This window comes from Nicotiana sylvestris, chromosome 2 (assembly GCF_000393655.2).
Source record: "Nicotiana sylvestris chromosome 2, ASM39365v2, whole genome shotgun sequence".
Classification (NCBI taxonomy): domain Eukaryota; kingdom Viridiplantae; phylum Streptophyta; class Magnoliopsida; order Solanales; family Solanaceae; genus Nicotiana; species Nicotiana sylvestris.
Genome location: NC_091058.1, coordinates 204,199,305 through 204,225,819, shown reverse-complemented (window position 1 = coordinate 204,225,819; position 26,515 = coordinate 204,199,305). Strand labels below are relative to the sequence as shown.

The 26,515-nt window shown below is 35.8% G+C and overlaps 2 protein-coding genes across 3 annotated transcripts; one reads left to right on the top strand and one right to left on the bottom strand.

Annotated features, from left to right (window-relative positions):
• Positions 1-3,458: 3,458 nt before the first annotated feature.
• LOC104228816 (pumilio homolog 2-like) lies at positions 3,459-13,169 on the bottom strand. 2 transcript variants are annotated; one of them, XM_009781361.2, is made up of 10 exons: positions 12,939-13,169; positions 12,039-12,870; positions 8,259-9,631; positions 8,041-8,182; positions 7,829-7,936; positions 7,415-7,627; positions 7,227-7,337; positions 6,124-6,318; positions 4,010-4,184; positions 3,459-3,888 (listed from the first exon to the last, which is right to left on the bottom strand). In XM_009781361.2, the coding sequence occupies exons 2-10, from the start codon at positions 12,609-12,611 to the stop codon at positions 3,851-3,853; spliced, it is 2,928 nt and encodes a 975-aa protein (XP_009779663.1). In that variant the 5' UTR covers positions 12,612-12,870; positions 12,939-13,169; the 3' UTR covers positions 3,459-3,850. The 2 variants fall into 2 exon arrangements, with proteins under 2 accessions (XP_009779663.1, XP_009779664.1); XM_009781362.2 differs by having other exon boundaries at positions 8,259-9,180; positions 9,253-9,631; positions 12,039-13,167.
• A 9,514-nt stretch (positions 13,170-22,683) lies between these two features.
• LOC138886183 (uncharacterized) lies at positions 22,684-23,889 on the top strand. The gene is made up of 2 exons (XM_070167227.1): positions 22,684-22,785; positions 23,539-23,889. The coding sequence occupies exons 1-2, from the start codon at positions 22,684-22,686 to the stop codon at positions 23,887-23,889; spliced, it is 453 nt and encodes a 150-aa protein (XP_070023328.1).
• The last annotated feature ends 2,626 nt before the right edge of the window (positions 23,890-26,515 follow it).

Genomic DNA, 26,515 nt, shown 5'->3' with positions numbered 1-26,515 from the left:
TCAAATGATGAAGTAGCTCGTTTGACAAAAGATAATGCTAATTTAAGGGTGCAAGTAGAGAACCTGAAAGCAGAACTGCTCAATGAGCAAAAGTTGGACAATGCCCGAATAGACCTAGTTCTCCAAACACTTGATGCAACCTCCAAGCCTTCTACTCATAGTGCCCTCTAAGTACCCCTTCGGTGACCAGTTTTTGGAATGTTTTTTTAAGTTTTTTACTTGGCATATGTTTTGTTTTATTTTTTTATGTTGTTGGGATGAAACAGTACTACTCCCTTCTTAACAGTCCAATGTTGCCTTTGCTTTTTAAGCAAAGGCATATAAAATCTTTATCTATATAAAATCTATCCTCTTTTATTGTCTCATTGCTTGAATTTTAAATTCTCTTCTCTATCATGTTGTGTGCACATATGTGGCATGAGTTAGCTCGGCTAGACTTTTTTATACTGTTTGACTGTTTGTGTCCTTTTAATGATGCCACAAGGGGAATAAATAAGTATAGAGATATAAAGATAAATTAATTCAAAAAGAAGGCAGGCCTAAAGTTAGGGGGAACATGATTCAAAAAGGAAGGCATAAAGTCAGGGGGAACTTATGAGCTCCTGTTACTTTATCTGGTTCTTCTTGCTCTAAGTACACGTTATCAATGTTTAAGTTTGTCATCATCAAAAAGGGGAAAATTGATAGGTTTTCAATGTCTTTGACTTATGTTTTGATGATCTAACAAACTTATTGTCAAGGACCAGATATGGAACCTGACATACTTGGGCTACACTGCAAGTTAATAGATTCCAGCTAAATGTGAACTGTTATAGCTTCAGGAGATAGAGAACCAAACAAGGACTTGATACCCTTGTGGTTCCCTCATAGCAATACGAAGTCAATGGGACACAGCTGGAAGCGACGTGACTGCCTGCACTACACTGTTTCCAGTGGCCACTTATTCCTTGACCAACTAAAGTGCTTACATCATTTCAAGTGATGTCATCAAGGTGTATCAACAATGAGTTTATATCAAAACATCCCTTGAACACTTCAGTTTCTTATTTCAAGCCTTTCGCAAAAATTGAGAAATCAATTCTCACGAGTTTGAAAACAAAGTTAAACGCTACTACGGACCAGTTCCTAAAGTTAGTATTTTGTTATTCTTAGTTGAGTTGAAACTTTGTGATTGTTCTTATTGTATCCCCTAAGTTGCTTAGCAAGAAGCGTTGATTAGGAACCCTCTTGTAAAATCTATAAACTCTCTGAGTTTATGTTGTGACTAGGTTTCGTCATAAGTTAAAGTCTGTGTAACTAGAGAGTGACAAAGTGACTTGTGGAAAGAGTATCACAAGTTAGTTGAGTTGAATTCTTTGTAATGGAGTCATCACAAAGTGGCTTGTCATAGGTGTTTACACGTTAGTGAAGTTGAAAGCCTACAAGCGTAGGTCGTGGTTTTTGTCCCCTTAAGTTGGGATTTTTCCACGTAAAAATCCTGTGTCTTAGTTACTTACTGTTTTATTAGCATTCTCAGTACAACCTCATAGAGGACCGGGTACTCTGCTGTTTGGTGGACTCATACAAACTAACAGAATATTTCATTAGTTTATGAAATTTTCGAGATTGTGATCCTTACTTGGGATGTAAGTTATAATTATAACAGATTATCCATTTCGATTATTTAAATTCGTCAATTTGCTCAATTCTTGCTAAGCATATATTGATTTATAACTAAATTCATACATAATTTTAATAAATTAAATGGATTAAATTTGCACTTCAAAGTAAAAGATCGTCTGAAATGAAAAAATAAAAAATAGATGGTATGTTTATAGGTAAAAAGTAGAAACTTATGTATCAATTCATCTCTATAGAAAACAATATGAACAAAAGATAAAAAAAAAAAAAAAAAAACTTAAATCTAGCAGAAAAGAACTCACTCAGGGAGAAGAGAGAGGATATTCAAAAAGGGGAGCCATGGACTCTTTCATTTTATATACCGTCAGACATCTCTATAATAACATCCCTGTATAACAAATTTCATGTTATGTTATAATATATTCTCTCTATAATAACACTTCGCTATAACATCCAAAAATATTCGGAACAAATGAGGTTGTTATAGAGAGATTTGACTGTAGTAAAATTCTTGATTTTGCATGGCATTAGAGAAAATTTGTTATACAATTAATTAGAAAAGGCAAATAGTGTTTGAAAAGCTTTTATGATTATAATCGATCAAAATTTCATTGATTTTATTCAATAATTGGCTGGGTTTGATTGTGAACATCAAAAGTAAAGTAATCTTTCGTATACTTTCTCTCCCAGAGCCAAATGTCTTCCCCTCCCCCTTCCTCTCTGGCATGACTGATTCTATCAGGTAAGACCAGGAGTTGATATGGAAAATTATAAGACTTCACTTATTACATGAGACTTTATTCTGAAATGAGATGATTTATAGAATCGATATTTCATGAAGAAATATGATTGAGAGCATAAAATCCTTTCATACCATTATATGTGCTTGAATATAAAAGGAAGTTCACACATCCAATGCTTATTGCATGCAAAAAGCTAGGTCCTTTTATAATCTGACGGTAGATTACGCTATAAAAACATTCAAGCTTGGGAGATTTGGGGAAAAATTTATTAATACACTATAACATGGTAATGTTTACTCTATTTGGTAAATTGTGTACTATCATCGATATTGATAAAATAAATTACCACTTTCAAATGGAAAATTCACATACGATCAAAGAGGTTGTGCATAATAATAATACATAATATTGTATGCGTTTGACTACATTGTCGATTCTGAACCTATTTAACCATATACGTCTTATTATACTTCATTGTTCTTGGATATAAAAAAGAAGTAAGAAAACAACTTTTGGGCTCTTATGCTTTTACAACTTCAACCTTTAGGCCACGTTTGTTACAAGAGATAAGGGATAATTAATCCCAAGATTAAATGTGAGATGAATTAATCTCACATTTAGTTGAGATAAAATCGTGATATAACTAATCACGGAATTAATCCTAGGATTGTAGTGTTTTATTATCCCCATGGGAGGATGAAATAATTATCCCAACATAATTAATCATGGAATAACTTATTTCCCAACCAAACGACCCCTTAATTTAAACATTTAAGGTAGTAACACGGAGTTAGCATTCATTCAAATCACATTCTTATGTCTGCTAATTAGTAACAAATATTTTGTTTCATACTATATAGTTGTAACAAATTGTTAATTTATTGAAGTCATATTGACATTAAATGAGTTTAAATGGAGAAACATGATCAGTAAGAAGCCATAGCCGACCCTAATTTCTTTGGAATTTAAGATAATTGTTGTCATAGCTGTAGCCTGTATGTATCTACTGCAACAAAATCTCACAAACGCCAGAATACTAATCCCAATAGTGGATACAGGAGCATTGAATTATCATAAAATGACAGCAACCAAAGATGAAAGAAAATACACCTAGCCATAAAAGAAAATTGTCAATACCATACATGAAATTTCTGTTCTCACCTAAACATCAACTCTCCACATGGCAACATTTGTACAATCGCGTTGATATAAACTACCTCGCCGGTCTTATATTTTTTACACCCTCCGGAAACTTGACTTCCTCTGCACAGCCATCTCGAATATTTGACATCTGAGCTTCAGCATATCTGATTTTATGTTTTAACTACACAATTTACAGTTCTCTAGTACATGTAACAACTTTATTTGCAATTTACTCCATACCTTTGAAGACATGTATGGAGCTAAAACACTAGATGTGGAAGAAAAGGAAGATAGGTAGCTCAAACTAAGCCTCAGTTAGCTGTACAACTTTCTTTCCTACAAGACTAAGCCGGACTTAGGGACTGAGCAGCAATTCTTCTTTCTGCAAAACAGCATAACGAAATCATTTAATAGCCAGTTGAAACTGATTAAAAAAGCGTATTTGAAGTTGAATAACCAATGCATTGAATGCTCCAGACAAATGCAAACAGGAAACTGCTTACCCCCAGCAGCAACTAGCTTTTCAACACGCGCGACAATATGCTTTCCGTAAGTGTATTTCTTCAGAGCATTCAAGTGAACTCTTATCCTCGACATGATCAGCTCGCGTTGCTGATCGCTACAAGTTTCCAAAACTTTCTGTACAACGTAATTTGCAAACTGATCTTTCATCATAGCCTGGACAAAAAGACGAAAAATGAGGAAACACAGCGCAAAATTTGAAACCAAACCGTCTCGATTTTTAACTCTACCGGGAAATGAGAGCATGAGAAACAAGACTGTAAGAATTTATATGATGCACTAAATGCCACCACTATCAAAATCAAAATCACCTATATATGTAGCTCAGTGGCTGTATTCCCAAGATGAACTCTATCCCCATAGATGCAAAAATTAAAACGCAAATATTACTAAGGTCCGAATTTCATGATTGAATAGCTTAACATGGACAAAGCAAGGGTTAGAAAACTAATTCATGACATTTGAGGAAATCCTTTTGGCATACACTTAGGTAAATATTTGTCCAGCAAAAATCTTGAGCCTCTAACTAAACGTATTAAATAACAAGTAGGTAGCGCTGTTTTCAGGCTACAATGGAGCTTGAAATGGTACAATTAATTTATTTTTTTATATTAGCAGCAGAAATGTTTTAGCAAAAAGCTTTCAGGAAAAGATTTCTTCTTAGCTAAACGACATGAAGTTGTAGGTGGTCCATCCGCAAAACATTCCGTATTTGGGATACTTAATGTGGGTCAAATCTAAAGTGAGATCATTGAGAAAAGGTAGAAGGTGGGAAAAAAGGAAGATCCCAATGTAGAAACTCATCAATCAACCAACTCCGCCATAATCCCAAGTCAGTCGAGGTAGGGCATAAAAGTCCTGTATCCATCACAAGCTCAAGAAGTCCAACTGGAATATAGTTCAAGAAGACTAGCTCACAAGCTCGCAGTAATTCTTCCGCTTCAAAAACTAGGACTATTTCTTTAAGAGCGATGTCCTACAGAAATTAGGGAACTACCAATGTTCCAAGACATCTCTTACTCTTGTTTTCCAAGACAACAGTCTCAGCATCCAAAGTCTAGTGTTACAGGGTCACAACGCATATGAATTATATCTAATTAAAGGGGGGAGGAACAGGCCAGAATGTCCAAAAGCACGAGCATAATATGAATGTCAGAAAATCCAGTGGTTCTCTGCTGCCAATATGTGATTTGCTTGGAAATGGTGAATAATTAAACACATTGATATGCGACATCACCATGCATCTTTGTTCTCACGTCCTTTCAAACATGTCAAGGGGAAGTCCAATAGAGAGGTTTAGATGTAGTAGCTGGCGCGCTGGCATGTATCATTCTTGCCATCTAGTTTGATTTAATTGAAGACTCCATAATTTCGGTTTGACATAAAGCACAATTGCTTTAGAAGGTCTAATGACTTAAATTCAGAGGCAGGAAACCTGACTTACAGATGAAGCATGCTTGACGAATGACCGTTCAATGACCTCATCTTCCAAACACTTCTTGCTTTTCAAAAGTATGTGCCACACAATATCAGATATCAGCTATGACCATACCATCCAGGTTAACTATTAAGTCTCTTTTCTTCCAACTTCAACCTTTTAAGTGACTCATAGCCTATCCAAACTTAGTCCTAATGATCTCACAGCTAGCTGTCTTAGTGATTAATCCTGAGAGGTCGCCGAACTCAATTTACAAGGGGGAAGGAAGGAAGGAAGAAGGCAATGCTATGCTTCTCAACAGATACAGGTGAGCCAGGCAGAGGCAGTGTCCTGACAAGGGACCCACTAAAAGATAAATATCATTAGTTCATAAATTTTGTAGGTTTAATCATCCTATTCTGATGCTCCAAACTATCCTGAATCATGCCTGCTAAGCAAGAGTTGGCCTTTTTGGCGAACCATACAAGAGGTTAAAATCAAATCTCAGCGAATGCACAAACTAGTGAACTACATTGTTTCCATGCAATTAGGTGTATAAAAAAGATCCCTTTTTTTGGGGGGGACAAAATAAAGTAGCAGGAGTAACAAAAATTATGAACCCAATAACCATATCGAAATCAACATCCTGCTTAACCCAAGGCTAAAGTTTAGACAAACCTGAAGAGGCTCATTTTCATCAGTCGTACCAAGCATCTCGTTCACCAGTAGCTGTCGTTCACTAGAATTACAAAAAGTTAAACACTTCTCAACAACATTAGAGGCGAACTTCTGCTGGCTCATTTGCACAATCTTCCCAGCTAGTTCCTGAATTATAATAGAGCGCTCATGCGGCTTCCCATGCTCCAATACATGCTGCAAGTGTTGCATTTAAAACAACAAATGGAAGAAAAAGGAAAACAAGGTCATTATAGCTCAGTATAGGAATGAAAGACATGTTTGCTAATATAGCAAAGTCTTGTTAGCACAAAGAAAAGTTTAATTGACCAAAGGAGCTTCTTCAATCACTAGTGCTTTAGCAAACAAAATGGAAGGCAGCAACAAAGGAAGGTTTTTGCTGTATCAAAGAGGGTAATACCATTGCTTAATAACCTTTTTTCCAGCCAGAACATGTACTAGGTTCCCCATTTAGCATCATGTTAAGGGCAGTAGCATACATTGGCAGCACTAGAGAACCAGGTGAATGTGCATGCAGTTTGAAAGTTGATTGAATTTTTTTTGCAAATACTATCTCAATTTCCAAACTTTTTTTTTTTTGGGGGGGAGGGTGGGGGGGCAAAAAATATATACTTTTAGTTTTCCAAAGAAGTTGAAATTTTGAAGGAAAAAGAAAAGAACACTTTGCAAACAAACAAAACACGCAAAATTGAAAAAAAAATTGCAAAAGATTTCACTTCTCCAACCAAATGCCTTTATAATAAATTCAATGACCTCATTTTGGAATTTACAGTGGCACAAAAATGTTTTCCTAGTACATCATAAAAAAGCAAGACAAAGAGCCTTGAATCAAATAATGAAACGAAATGCGCAATATTACCATAATTTGAAAATAAGCAAAACATGTGCCCATATCAACAACAAATTCAGGAATCGTCAACTCAGATGCATTTTACGAATTGCTCCATAATAATCAAGAAGTGAGGATACTGTGTAGAATACAACATGATAAAACGAACTACTAACTCATGAAAAAGAAAATGGAAATAGTTACTTCTAAATAAGACAGCGAAGGCGCCAGTATATAGATAGTGAGTATTCCATACCTGAACAACATAATTACCATACTGATCTTGTGCCAACATGCTTACAGATTCCAAGATTTCTTCCATCACTTTACTTTGGGTTTCTGGATCGCTACAGTGTTCCAATACTCTCTGACAGATGAAGGAATATTAGTAAATATCAAACTGAAATTACCAACCCAAATGGATAAGACACATTACTCATCTACCTGTATTACTCGACAGCCATATGGATGGGTGGAGAGAGTAACAACTTGTCCGAAAAATGTCGAGACGACAAATTGAATGTGATCTTCTGGTACACATTCAATACATTTCTGAATGACGTGATTTCCATTCTGATCTCGTACACAGCGCATGATATTACCATCAAGCTCCTCCACCATTTTGATCTTCTGGTCCACGTCGACTACTTCTATTGCCTGTATAGTGAAACAAACATTTTACCACAATTTTCAACTCAACATAACTCAGATATTGAGAAGGGAGCCCACTGGTTGGTGCAATATTTAGTGTATCAGAATAAGAACCAAAGCAAAAGATTAACACTTAAGTGTGCATGAGCATTTTTTTTTTATGAAGCTTAAGTGTGAATGAGCATTTCTAGATTCAATTTGGTATACCTTCTGTATGACGCGACAACCATACATTTGAAGGCTCAGTGTTAAAACATGCCCAAAGAGCTTGCCAGCTAATTCTCTCCTCTGAGATGCCATTCCATGTTCAAAAAACTGCAAGAGAAATATGGATATTACAATCCAATTAAAGAGAAACAGGACAGATTGGAAGATCATGCACCTCAACTTCAATCTATACTCCATAGAATTACACATACCTTCTGGATTACGTAATTTCCGAAGACATCAGTCATCAAAGTAAGAGCTTGGGGGAAAATTTCCTGAAACACCATGTTTTTCTCCTCAGTGGTGGCAGTTTCCAACTTTTGCTGAATGAATCGGCTCCCATACTGGTCAGCGCTGATCATAGATGATATATAAGTATTAGAATCGAGGCTAGTTCAAGTAGAAAAAAAACACATAAGAGCAAGTTTACCTAAACTCAACAACGTGCCCTACAATTTCTGATAGTTCAAAACACCTGGTCTTGTTGCTTTTGAACTCTTCCAGTAAGGAGGATGCTAAGCTGTTTTCCATATTATCCAAGTGATATGGTCCTATGACACCTGCAGCTATGTTTCTCATTCGTCTCATATTATTATAATCACTATGCCTCATAGGACTACCAGGTCCCACTGGAGAGCCTGGGATGACAGGACTTGCTAAAGGACTTCCAGGATATGACAAGCCAACTCCAAACGCAGGATTTCCATAATAGCCATGATGACCTGAACCACTGCTTTTGTATTGAGATTTCTGAGGTAGAACATTATTACCAAGATAAGCTTTCTGAAGCAAGTCTACATACGAATTGCCGCCCATGTAGCTCCTGTCCAAGGAAGGATCATTAAGAGCAGCAACCTGCGCAACATATTCAGCTGTCAAGTACTGAAGATACATAGGGTCCACGAATGATGGCCCACCCATTTGATTTCCCATTCTGCTGAGATTATGCTCTGCGGTTGCAGCACTCAAATTAGGGATTCTCGAGTCCAATCCAGGTACAGCCATAGCTGATGCAGCAGCAGCATTTCCAAATAAAGGTGGCAAATTATAGTTGCCAAGATGGCTTGACATTGGACTGAGGGGATGACCACTCAAACCATAATTAGAAAAAGATGAATTTGGACTATCCAAATGTGGATATTGAGAAAGTACGCCACCTCCACTATTCAATCCAGATGTTGGGGATCCTTTGAGGTATGAACTATTGGAGAAAGGAGCTTGGCGGTTAGAACTATTAAGGTCTGAGCCGACAGAATATGGTACTTTTGTAGACTGAACAGTAGAAGCCATATTGAACTGTGGGGATTCAGATTGCTTCAAAAATTCATGCTGCTTCGTGTTATTCTGTCCACCTGCAAGATTGGTGAGGATAGTATTAAAACCAATGTCCTGTTCAATCTGAGAAATGATCTCATCGGACATACCATTAGATAGATTCATGCCAGACAAAGCAGCAACAAGCTCTGAAGACTCAGTTGTGTGACCATTAAATGAATTTGGACTATTGACACTTCTCTTGTCTAAATTGACTACCCTCCCTCCACCAATAGGAGTAAGGCAAGGACTAGGAGCCCTCGCAATGTGTTGGGGATCAGGAGTGGTACTTCTTGATAAAGCAGCAGCATATGAATAGGAAGCAGCCACCTCATCAGATGGGATTTGTGTGCTTGATCCAGACCTTAAAGGCTTTGAAGAAGAAAACGAAAGCTCAGCTTCTGCTGCATCACCACTTCCGTCAAAGGCATTTCGGCTAGCTGGCCGCGAAGGGTGACCAGGAGCAGGAGACACACGGCTGAAGTCATCCTGGATTACCATGGTTTAAAACCCATCAGATGACCATGTTAAACTCTCTTTCTCACAGGTTAAACGTAAAAAAAAGTTACTCCTAAGACAAAATAATACTCCCTACATTTAAATTTATGTGTCTAAGTTTGATTATGCACGGAGTTTAAAAAAAGTACGGAAACTTTTGAATCTTATGGATTAAACTAAAGATGTGTATAATGTACCAAAACACCCTTGAATCTTGTGATGGACTAAAAAGGAAAGCAAGACGCATAAATTAAAACAGAAGGAGTAACAAATTTCGGCCACTTATTTTATAATTGGAAGGAAAAATTAACACTACAAACAAATATTATGGAAGGTGTCGATTTATTGGAACTCAAAAATGTGGAAATCCAAAATTAGAAAAGGTAAAAGGAAATGCCCTTAGCAACATAACAACAGTACAATGAATCAGACGCCATGCAGTAAACAGATGTCTTGATCCATTTCATCTAAGATTATACTTTGTTAGGTTCACAAATTATCCAAAACTACCCTTTATAGAGTACAGAAACTCCGCTGACCTGCAAAACCAGTTAGATATAACATGAAAAGAGAAACTATAGATCACACTATACGGGATGGGAGAAGGATGGAGCACATCCGCCCATTCAGAAATTTGAAGTGTAGGTAGGACCGGAAGTCCGGACATGGGTGAATATACCCAAAAGGGAAAGGAACATTTGACTCCTCAGCTAGTAATGTTTAGACGAACACAACGATAGAGCTGTTTATTACTTTCTTTAAGGGGAACACAACCGGGCACTATAAACGAATACATATTCGCAACATAAGAAATTTCTATTTTATACTTAGTATAGCAATTTCAGTATCTTATATTGCCTATGAACTTACTGCATTATACTAAGTATACATAAAAATGCAACATCGTTAATAGACTATCATCAATTGTTACAGTATTTTGCTCTTATCCTGCGAACTATGTTGCGCGGACTCTCTAAAAATGTTGCCACACCCGTGTCGGATCCTCCAAAAATGCACTACTTTTGGAGGATCCGACGCGCACCCGGCACCATTTTTGCAAGGTCCGCGCAACATAGCCTGCGAATGCAAAAAACAAGTCCCGCATATGAAATAATAGACCCCCCCCCCAATATCAGAATCTTTTATCGCCTATGAACTAAAGGGTGTTTTCATGCCTAGTAAGCAAGGAAATGCAACATTGTCCCGATTGACATGATATGCTTGATCTTATTAGAATACACTGGGGCCACACTTTCTCAAAGCCAATCACGCACTTGATATCATTAATTGTCACCTAAGTTGCTCGGACTCGGGTGCGGATGTCTGATACGGATGCAGATCTAGAGGTCGGATCCTTCATGATCTAAATTTTAAGATTCGGCGGTACGGATTCAAATATGGATACGGGTGCTGGGATTCGGCTAAAAATAATTTAAATATCTTAAGGTAGAGTTATAAAAATATGTCTAAATTATGAGACATTATTTGGAAAACATACAAGGTGTTCCAGAGAGAAGAAAATAGTGATCAAGAGGAGAACCCGAGAAGAAGACTAAAAAAAGGACTAACATAGAAATTTCTTATATACAAAGTATTCCATTCTTCAATTTCACCCTAGCCTTTATTTTGATTTCAAAAAATCATTGCATCTTCCCGAATTTATCCGTTGATTTTGGTCAAAGTATCCAAAATCGGTTGACCATACCAGGTACGGATCCCATACCCACGTTGTGTCGACACAGGTGCGGCACCGAAAGTGAAGAGTCCGAGCAATTTAGATTGTCACAATATTTTGTTTTTATCATGTGATCGCATAGACCATTTCATATATGGAACAAAAAATGCTTATTTATGTCATATATGTCCAGATGGATTGTCAATATAAAAAGTTTGAGATAGAAAGGAATAAATAAATAAATAGAGAGAAATTAAATTCAAATTTTGAAGGTGCCCCTTTAATCATAATGCTAAATTGTTGGCCTCGGAGATGCAAAACTGCCTCAGATCTCATCAGCTTAGCAACGATTATTGAGCGAAATGGAGTTACGTGTCTACCAAACCATCATGTAAACAAAGCGGTTTAATGGGAAGATGAATCGACTATCACCTAGCATTCATGCCACAACAATAAAATATTTCCACAATTCAAAAATGCCAAATCCAGCCAAAACACCTCAAGGGAACTTGTTGAACTTTTTTCCTTCTACACCAAACATACCATTTGGGCAGTAACATAAATGAGCTAAATTCATGAAGCATTAAATACCAATTGTTAATTGCGGCACTTTCAAAAGCATTTAATACCAGAATCTTGGAATCTAACATAACATCCAATAGTCATTGTTGAAATTGTAATAAATAAATAAATAAAACACTAGATAAAGTTTGAAGCATGCACCTGGAATATTTCAGCAATGCTCTTCTTTTTACTACCTAGTCCTAGTCCCGGCAAACCAATCAGCCCATCACCACCCCATTCCACTGAACCCTGCAATTTATCCGTCTCGTTCTCGGTCTCTGCTTTTTTCGAGTTAAATCCTGGAGGCATGGGTGACCTCCTACCATTACCATTATTATCATTCTTGTTTACGTTCCTCCTATCACCAATAGCGGAGCTCCCTCCTTGCAACCTCTGCGAAAACCGCCAATCTTCTTTGGACAAAAGTGGTGGAGGCAACCTAGGATTAAGATTTACGTTGGAGTAATAGTAAGATAAGTAAGCAGGATCAGACCTAAGCTCCTCCTCAGACATGAAACCATTATTGTTAAACAATCCGCCTACTGCACTCAATGAACCCTCAACAGTAGGTGGAGCTGAGCCACTTCTATACATATTCAGCTCCTTTTCGCGATCGTCAGCATCTTGTCTTCGCTGATCATGAAGTAACATCCCAATCTCTTTCTCAAACTCATCTCCAAATGAATTTTCATTGTTCCCAACCATCGGTCTCCTACCCAAATCAGATACCATCTTCACTCACTAATTCCACAACAAATATAATCAATACCCACAAGCCTTAACAACCCAAGAAAGCTATTCAAAATCAAAACTTTGTCATATATATAAACCTTAAAAACTACAAAACCCCACGTGCACAACCTCAAAATCAAACCTTTAAGCTCATAAAAATCCAATCTTTGATCAAATAAAATAGTACCAAGAAAACTCCATGATCAAACACCAATTATATACTCGATTCTACAACAAATATAATCAGTACCCACAAAACCTAGCAACCAAAGAAAGGTAAAAGAGTCAAAACTTTATCATATAAACCTTAAAACTACAAAAACCTACATGTATAAGCTGAAAATTGAAGCTTTGGTGTTGATAAAAATCCCATCTTTGACTAATTAAACTCCAAGAAAGTTCATTTTTCTCAACATAGAGCAGGTAAAGAAAACTGTTAGCTAATAAGAGAGGTGATGAAGGTTAAATGGGAGACAGGAGAATAAAAAATCTGGCGGCGAATCAATCCCTTTTAGGGTTTTGTTTTTTGAAGTAAGTATTAGGTAAGAAATGATTAAATGCGAAAAAAAAGTTTTATTCCATAGGTGTTTATATGAGCATAAAAGAGGAAAAAATTCTTTAGCCTATGTTTTGAGAGCTGTACCTACTAAAACAAAGTCAAATACTTAAAAGAGTGTTAAGATAATTTAAAAATATTTATACAATTATGCCACAGATCAAATTTATGATAAAATAGTAATCAGTAATATAATAAAACTAATAATTAATATGATGTAGTAGGCAGAGGCGGCTCAACACAGTTTGGGGCCTAAAGTCAAACTGTAATGAAGGCCTTAAGTTCCTTTAAAAAAAATTATATATATTTTATTTAAAATCCATTTTTCTAGGCAAATTAATAAAGTTAATTTAAAGTTTAAACTCTTCTCTTTTTTTGAAGTTTTACATAACCGATAAAGTGAAAATATAAAAAATGACAGATTTTAGATTAAAAAAATAGCCAAAAGTTAGAAAAATAGAACCTGATTCAATTGATAAGTTGATCCCAAATAACTTGTTAATACTTTTGTGCTTGAAAACCTGTAAAATCATTCTTGTAGATAATCATTCCCAAGTACAACATGCAAAAAAAGAAATGCTTGAAAAAAAAGAAAAAATTTATCATTAAATTTTTTTTTGTACTTACCAACTTTGTATTTTATCCACAAAGAAGGATCATAAGAGTCTTGTAGTTCTTTTAACAGGAAGGAATAAGAATTATCATAAAGCTTTTAACGTAGAAAAGAGGAAGGCAAGAAGGTTTCAACTTTGTAGTTGTGAAAAAATATGAAAAAAAAAAGAAGTCAATCCCAAAAAGGCAAAGATGGTAAAAAGTAATAATTCATATCCCCAATATGCAATAATTGTTCACATTAAATACATTAAAAGTAAACTTTTATTTTCCTTTTCCACGGCAAAATTATAGCTGTTCACATTAAATACTTAAATTTTCTAAAAGAAAAATAAATATATAAACCTAAAACTACTAAAAAGTGGGGCCTTTAAATTTATGGGGCCTAAAGCTCTTACCTTACCTGCCTTGGGGTTCAGCCGCTTCTGGTAGTAGGTTAAACATACTAACATGTAGGGATATTTATACCACTTAAGTGGATTTTTATCAATTCGGTTTATGCTGTTTTTGTCGGTTTTCAATTTTTTCGTTATTTTCTTAAATATGAGATATACATTACCGAGTACATATTCTGACAACTACATTCTAACATAACATTATCAAACTAATTACTCTTTGAGACAAATATTATTTATATATTGATGATAATTAAATTAAACTAAATAATGATAAATAATTTAAGAACTCAACTAAAGACATGTTATTTTTAATATGAAACAAATTCATGACTTAGCAAACTACCAACCAAACTAAAATATAAAGGTAAATACTAAATTATTATAAAGGCAAAAAACTAAACTACCAACTAGAAGCGCAATTATTAATATGTACCATATATTTTTTACAAGCTTTATATAAATATATATATATATATATATATATATATATATATATATATATATATATATGTAATAATAATTTTTTGCTAGTCGTTGTGGTTTGATTTTTTCAGTAATTTTTTTCTTAAAGCTATAACTGAATAAATTTGATCGATTTTCAAAAATATCAATTTTCTTGTTGGTTTGATTTAATTTTTCGTTTTTTATGAACACTCATACTAACACAAAATAATATTTTTTTTCGTTCATAGTATAAGTTTGATCTTCTTCTTTTTTTCACTAGAAGATAGGAATAAATTAAAGGGGTTTTAACACAGTTACCCACAAAAATAAAACTATTTATCCTTGTCTACCCATTTATTTTCCTACCCATAAACTAATTACATTTCTTACCCATAATAGGTTTTGTGGGAAATTTTTTCTTTATTCTCCAATTCTTTTTTATTTCTATGCTTCTTTTCTTTTCTTTTTTCTTTTGTTTTCTTTTCTCCTTTTCTTTTTTCTCGTTTTCTTCTTATTTTTTTCTTTTTTCCTTTTCTAATTTCATTTAACCTCTTTTTTTATTGTTATTATTCCTTTTTTTATATTATTACTAAAAAAAGATCAAATTGTGTACCAATTAAATGTAGCTAATACAACCAAAAAATATTAACTAACACATGATACCAGTATAGTATATAGTTATACCAATAGGGTATACAATTGTACGCAAAGAGTTAAAAACTTTTAATTCAATTATTAAACTGAAATAATATCAGTTGTCAATAAAAAAATTAAAAAATGCTAAAAGGATCTAATTGTAAGAGTATACCGTTACATTATATAGCATACTATAATTTATTTTTTTATTTTTATTTTCAATTTGCCCCTCATGATGGGTAAAAACTTAAAACAAATTAAAAGGGAAAAAGCAAGTGAATTTACGGGTAATAAGTATACTATTATAGTATATTGTATAATATTACAACATATTGTTACAATATCTTGCATATTATTACAGTATACCATAACACTATATTGTATACTATAATGGGATACTATTGCAGTATAACTATATACTTCTATAGTATAATATTGTAGCTGTATATTGTTAGGTAGCTGTATTTTTCTTCGATTTTCAACTGAAAATTTCGATCTCAATCACCTCAAATCAGCTCCAAATGCTATCAAATTTCAGTATGAACTTCCAGAAGGTACTATAAGTAATATTTAACAGCACCTAGCCACCCACTTTGAATCAAACAAGAAATCTTCAAAAATAAAATTGAGCTTCAAGCCCAACAATGATGTATATTCAAATACACATAAAAATTTAGATTTGGGAAGCTTACTCGAAGATACTATAAGCAATATTTTATAGCACCACATCGAATCAAATAATCTTCAAAATAATAGCACCACTTCAACAAAGTAATCATGAAAGAAGAGATGAATGGTGGCAGAGCCAGAGGCAGGGGCATCTTTGAACATCTAGGAGGTTACTGAGCCAACGACAATTTCAACTTTAGAACAAGTCTTGGCATAGTAGTTAACGATGAATTGTCGAGGTCGTCGAAGGGTATTGATGGATGGAGAGTTGAGTTTGAATTGGAGGAAGGTAAGATGAGGAAGAAGAAGAAGAGGAACATAATAAAGGCGGGTGAATAATTTGGGGCGCATGGGTAGGAGTAGTAAATAGTTTTAGGCTTAGGCATTGAAGGATAAATAGTTTGAAATTAATGGGTATAAAATGAGATTTTCTCTAAATTAAACATAACACGTCAACAGATTATCTTAGTTCTAACTTCGTTGGTAATCTCATGATTTTAAATTGTATATTAAGACATTTGCTTAGTATAATTCTTTAGATAAAAAAATAAAAATAAAAAAAGAAATTTGTAGAGAAATAAAGTGACGTTGGTATTCAATTATTCATAAAGAAGAATCTGCAAAAATGCCACGTCTACTCTTCAATTAGATTGGGGACTGCTCTTCTTAAATTCTTTGTCCTTCTTCAAGGCTTTTCAAGTATTTTGGGTACTTCTCTTGGCAAAATACCTTAAAACCCTCATAAACTTGAATTATTAGTTATAGTTTTAAATTGTTCGTGCTCTTAATTATCCCTTTAACTTGACCTTTTGAGAGCCATTATCCTCTGAACACTGATGTGACAAAAAGTATGGGTGCATTCACCTGTCACGTGGATTTTTCCTGTATATGTGATATTTTTGTGAAAATAAAATATATTTTTACCTTTTTAAGTATGTTACTTCTTTAGATAATTTTTTTTGAATACGATTTATACTAAAACTTGGATAAAACTACATTAATTAGGCTAAATATTTTTATTTGGCTAAAACTAATAAGGTTTTAGTTAACTTTTTTTTTTTGAATTTGACATGAAAATAAAGATTTATACAATTGAAATAAATAGTCAAGGCATCTAAAAAGTTATAAAAAATGCACAATTTAAAATTAATTATTTTGGCTATAATTTTTTATATAGCTCTAAATTATGGTGCTCTAAAACTATATTTTTTACAGATTTTACCTGAAAAGGTAAAAATACACAGTTAAAATAAATAGTCATTGCATCAAAAGAAGAAATAAAAAGAGTGTACAATTTCTTCAACTGTGTACAATTTCTTCAACTATAAAAAGAGTGTACTCTTTTTATTTCTTCTTTTGATGCAATGACTATTTATTTCAACTGTGTATTTTTACATTTTCAAGTAAAATCTGTAAAAAAAAAAATATTTTTAGAGTACCATAATTTAGAGCTATATAAAAAATTATAATCAAAATAATTAATCTCAAACTATATATTCTTTTTAACTTTTTAGATGTCTTGACTATTTATTTCAATTGTATAAATCTTTATTTTCAGGTCAAATTCAAAAAAGATTAACTAAAACTTTATTGTTTTTAGCCAAATAAAATTTTTTAGCCTAAATAATGTAGTTCTATCCAAGTTTTATCATAAATTGTATTCGAAAAAAATATCTAAAAAAGTAACATACTTAAAAAGGTAAAAATATATTTTATTTTTCAAAAAGAAAATACCACATATACAGGAAAAAACCATGTGGCAGGCGAGTGCACCCACACTCTTTGTCACATCAGCGTCTAGGGGGTAATGGCTCTCAAACGGCCAAATTGAGGGGGATAATTAAGACCACAAATAGTTTAAGGCTGTAACTAATAATCCGTGTCAAGTTTAAGAGGGTTTAAGATATTTTACCTATTCTCTTTTGTTTGGAAAAAGGATCTAACCAACGGGAAGGTGAAATGATTGAATATTTTAGCTTTTACTCGAAGATTTCGAGTTTAAATAAAAAAATAAAAAATCTTTGGTATGAAATGTTCTACTTCTTCTAATTACGTATTCGAATTAATCGGTCAATAAATATTTAAAATACAAATTTCCTTTTTTGTTATGGCAACTAGTAGTCGTACCCGTGTAATGCACGGTCAATATTAAAAAATATTAATTAAAGTAAATTGTGATCGGGCTTGTTTGAACATATTAAATTGTGTTGCTTTAATAAATTTCAATTGTCGTCTTATTTGTTAATATAATGTACCCAATAATAAAATTTCTATTAAATTAAAGGGACTTATATAGTCATTGAATAACTTTTTTGTTCTATATTTTTCTTTATTCTATTATCCAATGTTTAGTATTTTTACATTGTTAATAGAAATTTTTATTAGCATATTACTTTGTTTAATATTTTTTTGACTGCTCGATTTCTTTTTGATATATATATATTATTAATCTTTGAAATATTTTTTTATTTTAAATTTTATTATGTTGTTATCAATAATATTATCTGAATTTTAATGAATAAAATCTTTATTAAATTAAAGGGACTTATATAGTCATCGAATAATTTTTTTGTTATGTATTTTTCTTTATTATATTATCCAATATTTAATATAATTGCATTGTTAATAGAAATTTTTATTAGCATATCACTTTGTTTAGTATTTTTGTCTACTACTTTTTTTGTTAATATAATAGAAGATATATATATATATATTAATATTATTACTCTTGAAATATTTTTTTTAGTTTAAATTTGTTCTTGTAATGACCCAAAAGATCATCACTCATTTCAAAAGTGAATTCAATGTCTCGAGGCCTTAAAACCTCCTTTTATCTCACCTTGATTCGCGTGTGCATTCCGGGCGTGTATCCGGGAAGCCATTATGTGAAAATCTGTGGAAAATAATAAATTTTGCTTTTAAAATGAATTTAAGTTGACTTCGATCAACATTTTGAGTAAACGGACCCGGACACGTGATTTGACGGTTTCGGAGGGTCCGTAGGAAAATATGGGACTTGGGCGTATGTCTGGAATCGAATTTCGAGGTCCCAAGCCCGAGAAATGTATTTTTGAAGAAAATTATTTAACTAAAATTTTAAGAGTTTTTGGAAATTTTAATGTATTGGAATTTGACGGTATTGGGCCCGTATTTTAATTCCAGAGCCCGATACATGTCTTATATGGTATTTAAGTTGAGCCCATAAAATTTGGTAAGAAACAGACTTGTTATGACGTGAATCGAACTATCGGTTGTTAAAAAAATGGAACTTAAGAGTTCATGAGATTTTTCTTTGATTTTGATGCTAAATTCGTTGTTAAAGGTGTTAATTTGGCGATTTGATCGCACGAGTAAGTCCATATGATGTTTTTGAGTTAGTATGCATATTCGGTTGGAGCCCCGAGGGCTCGGGTGAGTTTCGGATAAGTTTTGGGATGTTTTTACACTTGGGAAAAGTTGTAGGTTCAGAGAAGTCGCAGCTCTCTGAAGCCAGGTCTCACGGTCCGCGATGGAACCTTCGCGACCACGGTGGGATTTATGCGGTCCGTGGTGAGCAAGGCCAAGCCTTCGCGGTCGCACTCAATTTCTTGCGGTCCGCAGTGGAGCTCCGTGGACGCGGTCCCTTTTATGCAGTCCGCATAGAGGGTCTGAGAGGAGTATATTTAAACGGGACTTTTCAGTTATTTTTCACTTTTCAAAACCCAAAACACAAGAGACGATTTTCCAGACACTCTTTCTTCTCCCAAAACATTAGTAAGTGATTTTTAACTTATTTTTTTCACTCCTTAACTTCCTTTAACAAGATTTCATCCTACAATCTAGGGTTTTCATGGTGGAATTGAGAATTTTGGATAAAACCTAAGAATATTGAAATTTGGGGATTTAGATCTCAAATTGAGGTCGGATTCCAAAATCAATTATATATCCGAGCTCGGGGGTGAATGGGTAATCGGGGTTTGGTCCGAATTTTGGGTTTGGACCAAGTGGCCTTGGGGTCGATTTTTGACTTTTTGAGGAAATTATTGAAAAATCTATTTTTATGCATTAAAATTGATTCATTTAGCATTTATTGATATCGTTAAGTAAATTGTGGCTAGATACAAGCGAATTGGTGGTGGAAATAAGAGGTAAAGCGGTAGTTGACGCTTGAATTATGTTCGTGGCATCGAGGTAAGTGTTTTGTCTAACCTTAGCTTGAGGGATTAGGAGTTGAGTCTTATTTGCTATGTGTTAATTGTTGAGTAAGACGTATAGGCATGGTGACGAGTATCTATACGTTGGTGTCAAGCATGCCCGTGAATCTTATATTATGATTAATGTGACTCCATTTCATATTGTTCATGCTTTATATGATGATTTCTATTAAGGAATATGACTTGTGGAAGTATTATTGGTAATTGGACATTGTAGAGCATTGGCTCAAATTGAAAATTTAGTTGTTGAACATGGTAGAGCGTTGGCTCAAGTTGAGAATTTAGTTGTGAAGTAAATGTGGAAAAGAAAAGAGGTTTATGATATTATCTCTCTTGCCGGAATGTTATTGCTTTTGATATTATCTCCCTTGTCGGGACGTTATTATTCATGACATTGTTTCCCTTGCTGGGATATTATTGTTGTGCTATTGTTCCCTTGCCGGGATTTTATTGTAATTTTATTGATTCCCTTGCCCTTATTGCTTTGTGATTGTTGTTTGGGTAAGGAAAAGTGTTAAAGCACGAAGGGTGATGTCGTGCATGATATTTCTGAGAGAGTGTAAAACATGAAGGGTGATGTCGTGTATGATTTTGAGAGTGTTAATGCACGAAGGGTGATGTTGTACTAATATTGTGAGGTAAAAGCACGAAGGGTGATGATGTGTCGCACGATGTACAATTCCATGCCGATTTTATTGATTTTATGGTGAGGACGAGAGTAAAAGCACGAAGGGTGATACTGTGCAGATTATATTGATCTTATGGTGAGGACGAGAGTAAAAGCACGAAGGGTGATGCCGTGCGCTTGTCTTTTATTTCTGATTCTTGTTGGTAATTGAACTTGGTGATCCTTATATCTATCTGTTGTTCTTCCGTCATTATTTGATGTTCCCGCAGCATGTTTCCCCCTCTCATCCTTAACTGTATATTCCTATTTTTATTATACGATGTATATGATTTAACTGCACAAGTTTATTTGGTAGTCTGGTCCTAGCCTCGTCAAACTTCGCCGAGGTTAGGCTACGCACTTACCAGCACATGGGGTCGGTTGTGCTGATACTGCACTCTGCACTGTGTGCAGATCCCGGTGCAGTAGCTTTTGGACCGCAATGAGGTGCTGTCTTCAGTCCATTCAGGCGACTCGAGGTAGTCCTGCAGGCGTCCGCAGGCCCTGGCGTCTCCTTCTATCTTTCCATACTATTTCTCCTATGTATTTCTGAAACAACTTGTATTTATCTTCCGAACTCTTATTTGTAGTACTCTTAGACAGTCTATGATATTGTGACACCAAATTTTAGGTAGAGTTGTACTTAGACTTCCGCAGTTTGTATTAATCTAAACTATCAAATTTTGTCTTCCGCACTGTTTATGTTATTATTATTTCCGTTGTTTTATTATGTTGTTTGGAATTGCCAAGGGATTAAAAATGAAATCGGTTATATAATTGGACTAATTGGCTTGCCTAGCTTTCACGAGTAGGCACCATCACGACTCCCGATGGTGAAAAATCCGGGTCGTGACATTTCTAATGTTCTCAATAATATTGTCTGAATTTTAACGAATAAAATCTCTATTTTATTATTTTATAGATATTTAAATTCAAAAATAATAACCAATAACTAATTATAAACTAAATAACTAATTATTAACTACTTATGTCATGTAAAACTCTCATCCATCACTAGAACATTTGAATGGACAACCCACCCAAAATACCAAACATATCGCCGGAACCACTAGATGCCAGCAAAATGGAGGAGGACACTCCCCAACTACATTCATACAAAGAAATGCTCATAGATAAACAAGATACCTCACAAGCAAACTACTTTGCTTCTGAGATTGAAACCCCAATAACCCAACAAAAAGGTAAGGAAACAATAGGCTCAATCCTACTCTCCCGGGAAGACAAAAATAGATTATACGAACCATGGCGTTACTCAGTCATCATTAAGCTCTTTGGACGGCGTATGCCACATTATCTTCTCTAATCCAAATTAATTGAGATATGGAATCCATCCGAACAGTTAATTATGATTGACTTAGGGTGAGATTTCTTCATAGTCAAATTTGGTAAGGAGAAAAACTTGGCAAAGGCTATCCAATAGGTACCATGGTTCATTTCTGGAAGCTTCCTCTCTGTCAGACGGTAGGACCAAAGTTCGTCCCACAGGAAACGCCCCTCTCCCTCACTGCGATTTAGGTACGCCTTCCCTAACTGCCCATCGAATTCTATGACAAAGAGATCCTAGAAAAAATAGGCAGGAAACTAGGGAAACTCCTCAAAATAGATACGTGCACCTCCGCAACTCTGAGAGGTAGATATGCCAGAATATGCATCCAGGTACCTTTAGAATCGCCGGTTGCAACATGTGTTACTATATGAGACAATAAACAATTGGTCGTCTATGAAGGAGAGAATTTCATGTGCACTGGATGTGGAAGGATAGGTCATATAGTGAAAGGATGCTCCCACAGGATGAAACAATCTCAAACAGCAACATCACAAGACAACGTAGAATGCTCAAATTCAAAGCCAAATGACGAATCAAATTTAAATCCAGATGGTGAAGAAAAAGAGGAATGGAAAATTGTTTTCTTTCCAAGAAGACGTAAACAGGGAGCTCCCACCCAACAACGATCAACAACAAACCAGAGCAGAAAAGGTAAGCAAACACCACAACTGGACGACATCCAAGTTCGAATGTTCGATGCCATATCCGGTAAGTTCCTTGAAACCCAAACATTCTGGTATAATTCTAAAGCTAACCCAATGCAGGACATGAGCCCAACCCAATGCACGAAAGTAAGCAACACATAAATGGAAAATCAAGAAACACTTGGACAGCCCACAAAAGAAAGGCCCAGCACAAGCATGAAGAGAAAGGCGGGTCGGGCTCTTCAGACCATCAACCCAATACGGAGAAGGGGTGATCTACACCAAATTGCAAAAACCAAACAGCCCCCCTCCCCATAAACTAAGCCAAACAGACCCCGCTTTAAACATAAAGTCAACCAAGCCTAAGGGCCCAGGGTGCAAGTCTGGAAACTCAGACTGGGACTCACCCCACCCTAATCATACCGACTCCCCATTAGACCCCAATTATCATCCCTACCCCACCACATCTCCCCTACCAACACCATCTATGCAAAACCACTCCATGAAAGCTTAAGAGCTAAAACTGACAAATCCAAAAAATTCAATTGATTTGACACAAGCCATCAACTCAACCAGATTTCACAATAAACCCACAATTTGTGTATTAGACACAAATTTCAAAACACCCAATATGGGTGTCGATCCACTTCCACCCCCTCCTAAAACGATTGATTACCCCAATAACCCACCCATTAATACCAACCCCAAACGGTTGATGTATGGGGATGAGTGTTGACCTATTAAGAACTCATATATCCAGAAGATGAAAGTGACAGAAATGAGAATGTTGATGTGGATGTGGATGTGCGGGCACACTAGGATGGATAATATTAGGAATGATGACATTCGGGAGATGGTGCACATATCTCCCATTGATGACAAGAAACGGGAAGCAAGACTCAAATGGTTCGGGCATGTTCAGAGGAGAAGCCCAGATGCTCCGGTAAGGAGGTGTGAGCGGCTAGTTATGGAGGGAACGAGAAGAGGTAAAAGACGACCTAAGAAGTATTGGGGAGAGGTGATCAGACATGATATGGCAAGGCTTCAGATTTCTGAGGACATGACACTTGATAGGAAGTTGTGGAGGTCGAGCATTAAGGTTGTAGGTTAGGAGGTAGTTGAGTCTTTCCTTACTAATACCGCTGTGAGACTAGTCTGGTAGGGTTTTTGTCTAAGATAGCTAGTGGCAATGTTGTGTCTTACTATTTTTTAGTGCATGACCTATTTACTAGCTACCGATTTTGCTTTGCATCGTTCTTCCGTATTTCATGTTGTTCTTATTTTTCTTATGACTTTCTTATGATTTCTGTGGTGATACTATTATTATCTACATTTGTCTTTTGTTCTCTTGAGCCGATGGTCTTTCGGAAACAGCCTCTCTATCCCTTCGGGGTAGGGATAAGGTCTGCGTACTCACTACCCTCCCCAGACTCTATTAGTGGGATTTTACTGGGTTATTATAATACCAACCCCAAAAAGGTTAGACAAAAAAAGGCAAAAATGAAACCCAACACCAACCCCCCAGTCTTCCTAACTTCCGTTCCACTACCATCGGACCACACACCGGCATCGTGGTTGGAACTGGCCCTCCATGGTCAAGTCCTATGCTACAATTTTCAACTGGGTAATCAACCCATATCACTCATCATCCAGAACTCGACTCACCTAGCCAGAGTGACTATAGAGGCCCTAAACAGGGGTTTGGGGATGTTTGGTGCTCAGCTATGGCAAGCGATGATGATGCAAAGCAATCTCAACCATATGCAACAAAGCAGCGACCCACCCTCAGTCCACAGCATGATGCAACAGATATTCAACACCATGCCCTTCTTCCCAGACCCAACAACGGGGGATCCTTATGCAACCCCCCAGTTCAAACTCCTTCCCTAGGGGCCACTCCAGGAAACTTCATCTTCAATGCAGGAGAAACAACAATCTCTACCTCTGGAGAATATCCCGAAAGGAATATCAAAAGCCTTGGAGATACTGAAGAACCACGAAGCCCCAATGGCGAAGGAAACAGTTCCAATCGATAACCAAGTGAGGGTAGATTCTCTCTGGCTGGAAGCAGTTTGAGATGTGGAGTTCAGTGTGGACCACAACGAGACATTGATACTCCTATGCCCCAAGAGTCTAGTCAGATACGGACTGGACCTCTCCTCTCATCAAAGTCAAGGTATCCTCAAACCCCTCCTTACACTAACCCCAGTGATGAGATCCCAACAATCTCTACACAAGGGAAGAGAAGTGATGCAAGCCCAGGGCAGGGACCAAGCATCGATGAGCAACAGCCCTCCAAGCCTGAACCCTCTAATGAATTTCATAATATGGAATGTTAGAGGGCAAATAGTGCTGAATTCAGGAGGCATTGCTCAGAGATTGTTAAAATGCACAAATCCGCAATTTTGGTACTCCTAGAGACTAAAGTGGCTAACCATAAAAAGCTCATAGAGGAATTGCAATATAACTTGCATATCCAGTTTCTGCAGTAGGCCATTCTGGAGGTATAGTGATTATATGGAAGGAATCCTCCCTCCAAGTAGATGAAGTAACTGTAACTTCTCAGGGCATTCATGCAATGGTTAAGGTACTCCCCTCAAACACCCCTTGGTTAATTTCTGCAATTTATGCTAGCAATTACATAGAGGAAAGGAAAACTCTCTAGGATAACTTAATTGATATCTCAAAAAATTTCAAGGGGAGTTAGTTTGTGGGTGGGGACTTCAATGAAGTCTTGAAAGCTAGGGACAAATTTAGGGGGAACCCTATCAACACCCAAAGGAGCAATTTATTTTAGAATTGCATTAATAGTTGTTAGCTTGTAGACCTAGGATTTAAAGGAAGCAAATACACTTGGTCTAATAAGCGTTATAAGAATAGGTCATGCCTCATCATTGAAAGGATTGATAGGTGATTTGCTAATAACCTATGCGTAAATAAATATCCGGAGGCAAACATTACGCACACCCCTAGGACCCACTCTGACCACTGCCCCATGCTAGTAAAATTAAACAATAGCAACCGCACTCTCTCCAATAAGTCCTTTAGGTTTGAATCAATGTGGTGCAGCCACGCAATGTTCCAAAATCTAATTAGGGACTCATTCTCACCACAATAATCCCTAATTCCTGTCGCGCCCCCTTTTTTCCTCCATGGAGAAAGGTCCGAGTTTCGACATTCATGGGGGTAATAACTCATTTCCTTTTGAGAATTGAGTATTTGAAGAGTCGCCAGCTAACGGATTATGGTGCGTTAGGGCACCTAGAGCAATTAACTCTTAGACTAGTTTGCATTACCAGAGATTTAGGGTAAGGGCTCGAAATAACGTTGATGGGAAGGTATTAGGCACCCCTCTCGGTCCACAACGGTGGGTCCCGACCGAACTTAAACTATGTGTATTAGTTAGATAAACAGTTTTAACACGTACTTGCAAGTAAAGGCATTCTAAGCACATATATGATTCAAGTAATAGAACAAGCGAAAAGGTTTGAACAAGTTGCACATATATAAAGAAAAGTAAATTTATTTAAACAACGAGAGTTGGGAAAGAGGGGTCCTAGGTTGGTTATCCTACAGGATCACCCCAGACAATGTCCGACAATCACTCCTCAATGAGGGGCTACACGTGACATTAGTGTGTAGTCATCATATCCTTACTACCCAATTCCCCCCCCTTGGTCATAGCTTAAAGCGTTCTATCAACCTTGAAAAGTATCCTATGTGTGCACTACCCGTCC

Excerpts from the sequence above, each read along its gene's own strand:
- LOC138886183 (XM_070167227.1), top strand. The coding sequence starts at position 22,684 with ATGGTGAAGAAAAAGAGGAATGGAAAATTGTTTTCTTTCCAAGAAGAC. Across the intron at positions 22,786-23,538 it reads AACAAACCAGAGCAGAAAAG|AAGATGAAAGTGACAGAAAT; the intron begins GTAAGCAAACAC and ends TCATATATCCAG.
- LOC104228816 (XM_009781361.2), bottom strand. The coding sequence starts at position 12,611 with ATGGTATCTGATTTGGGTAGGAGACCGATGGTTGGGAACAATGAAAAT. Across the intron at positions 7,338-7,414 it reads ATGGCTGTCGAGTAATACAG|AGAGTATTGGAACACTGTAG; the intron begins GTAGATGAGTAA and ends TTCATCTGTCAG. Across the intron at positions 3,889-4,009 it reads AAAGCTAGTTGCTGCTGGGG|AAAGAAGAATTGCTGCTCAG; the intron begins GTAAGCAGTTTC and ends GCTGTTTTGCAG.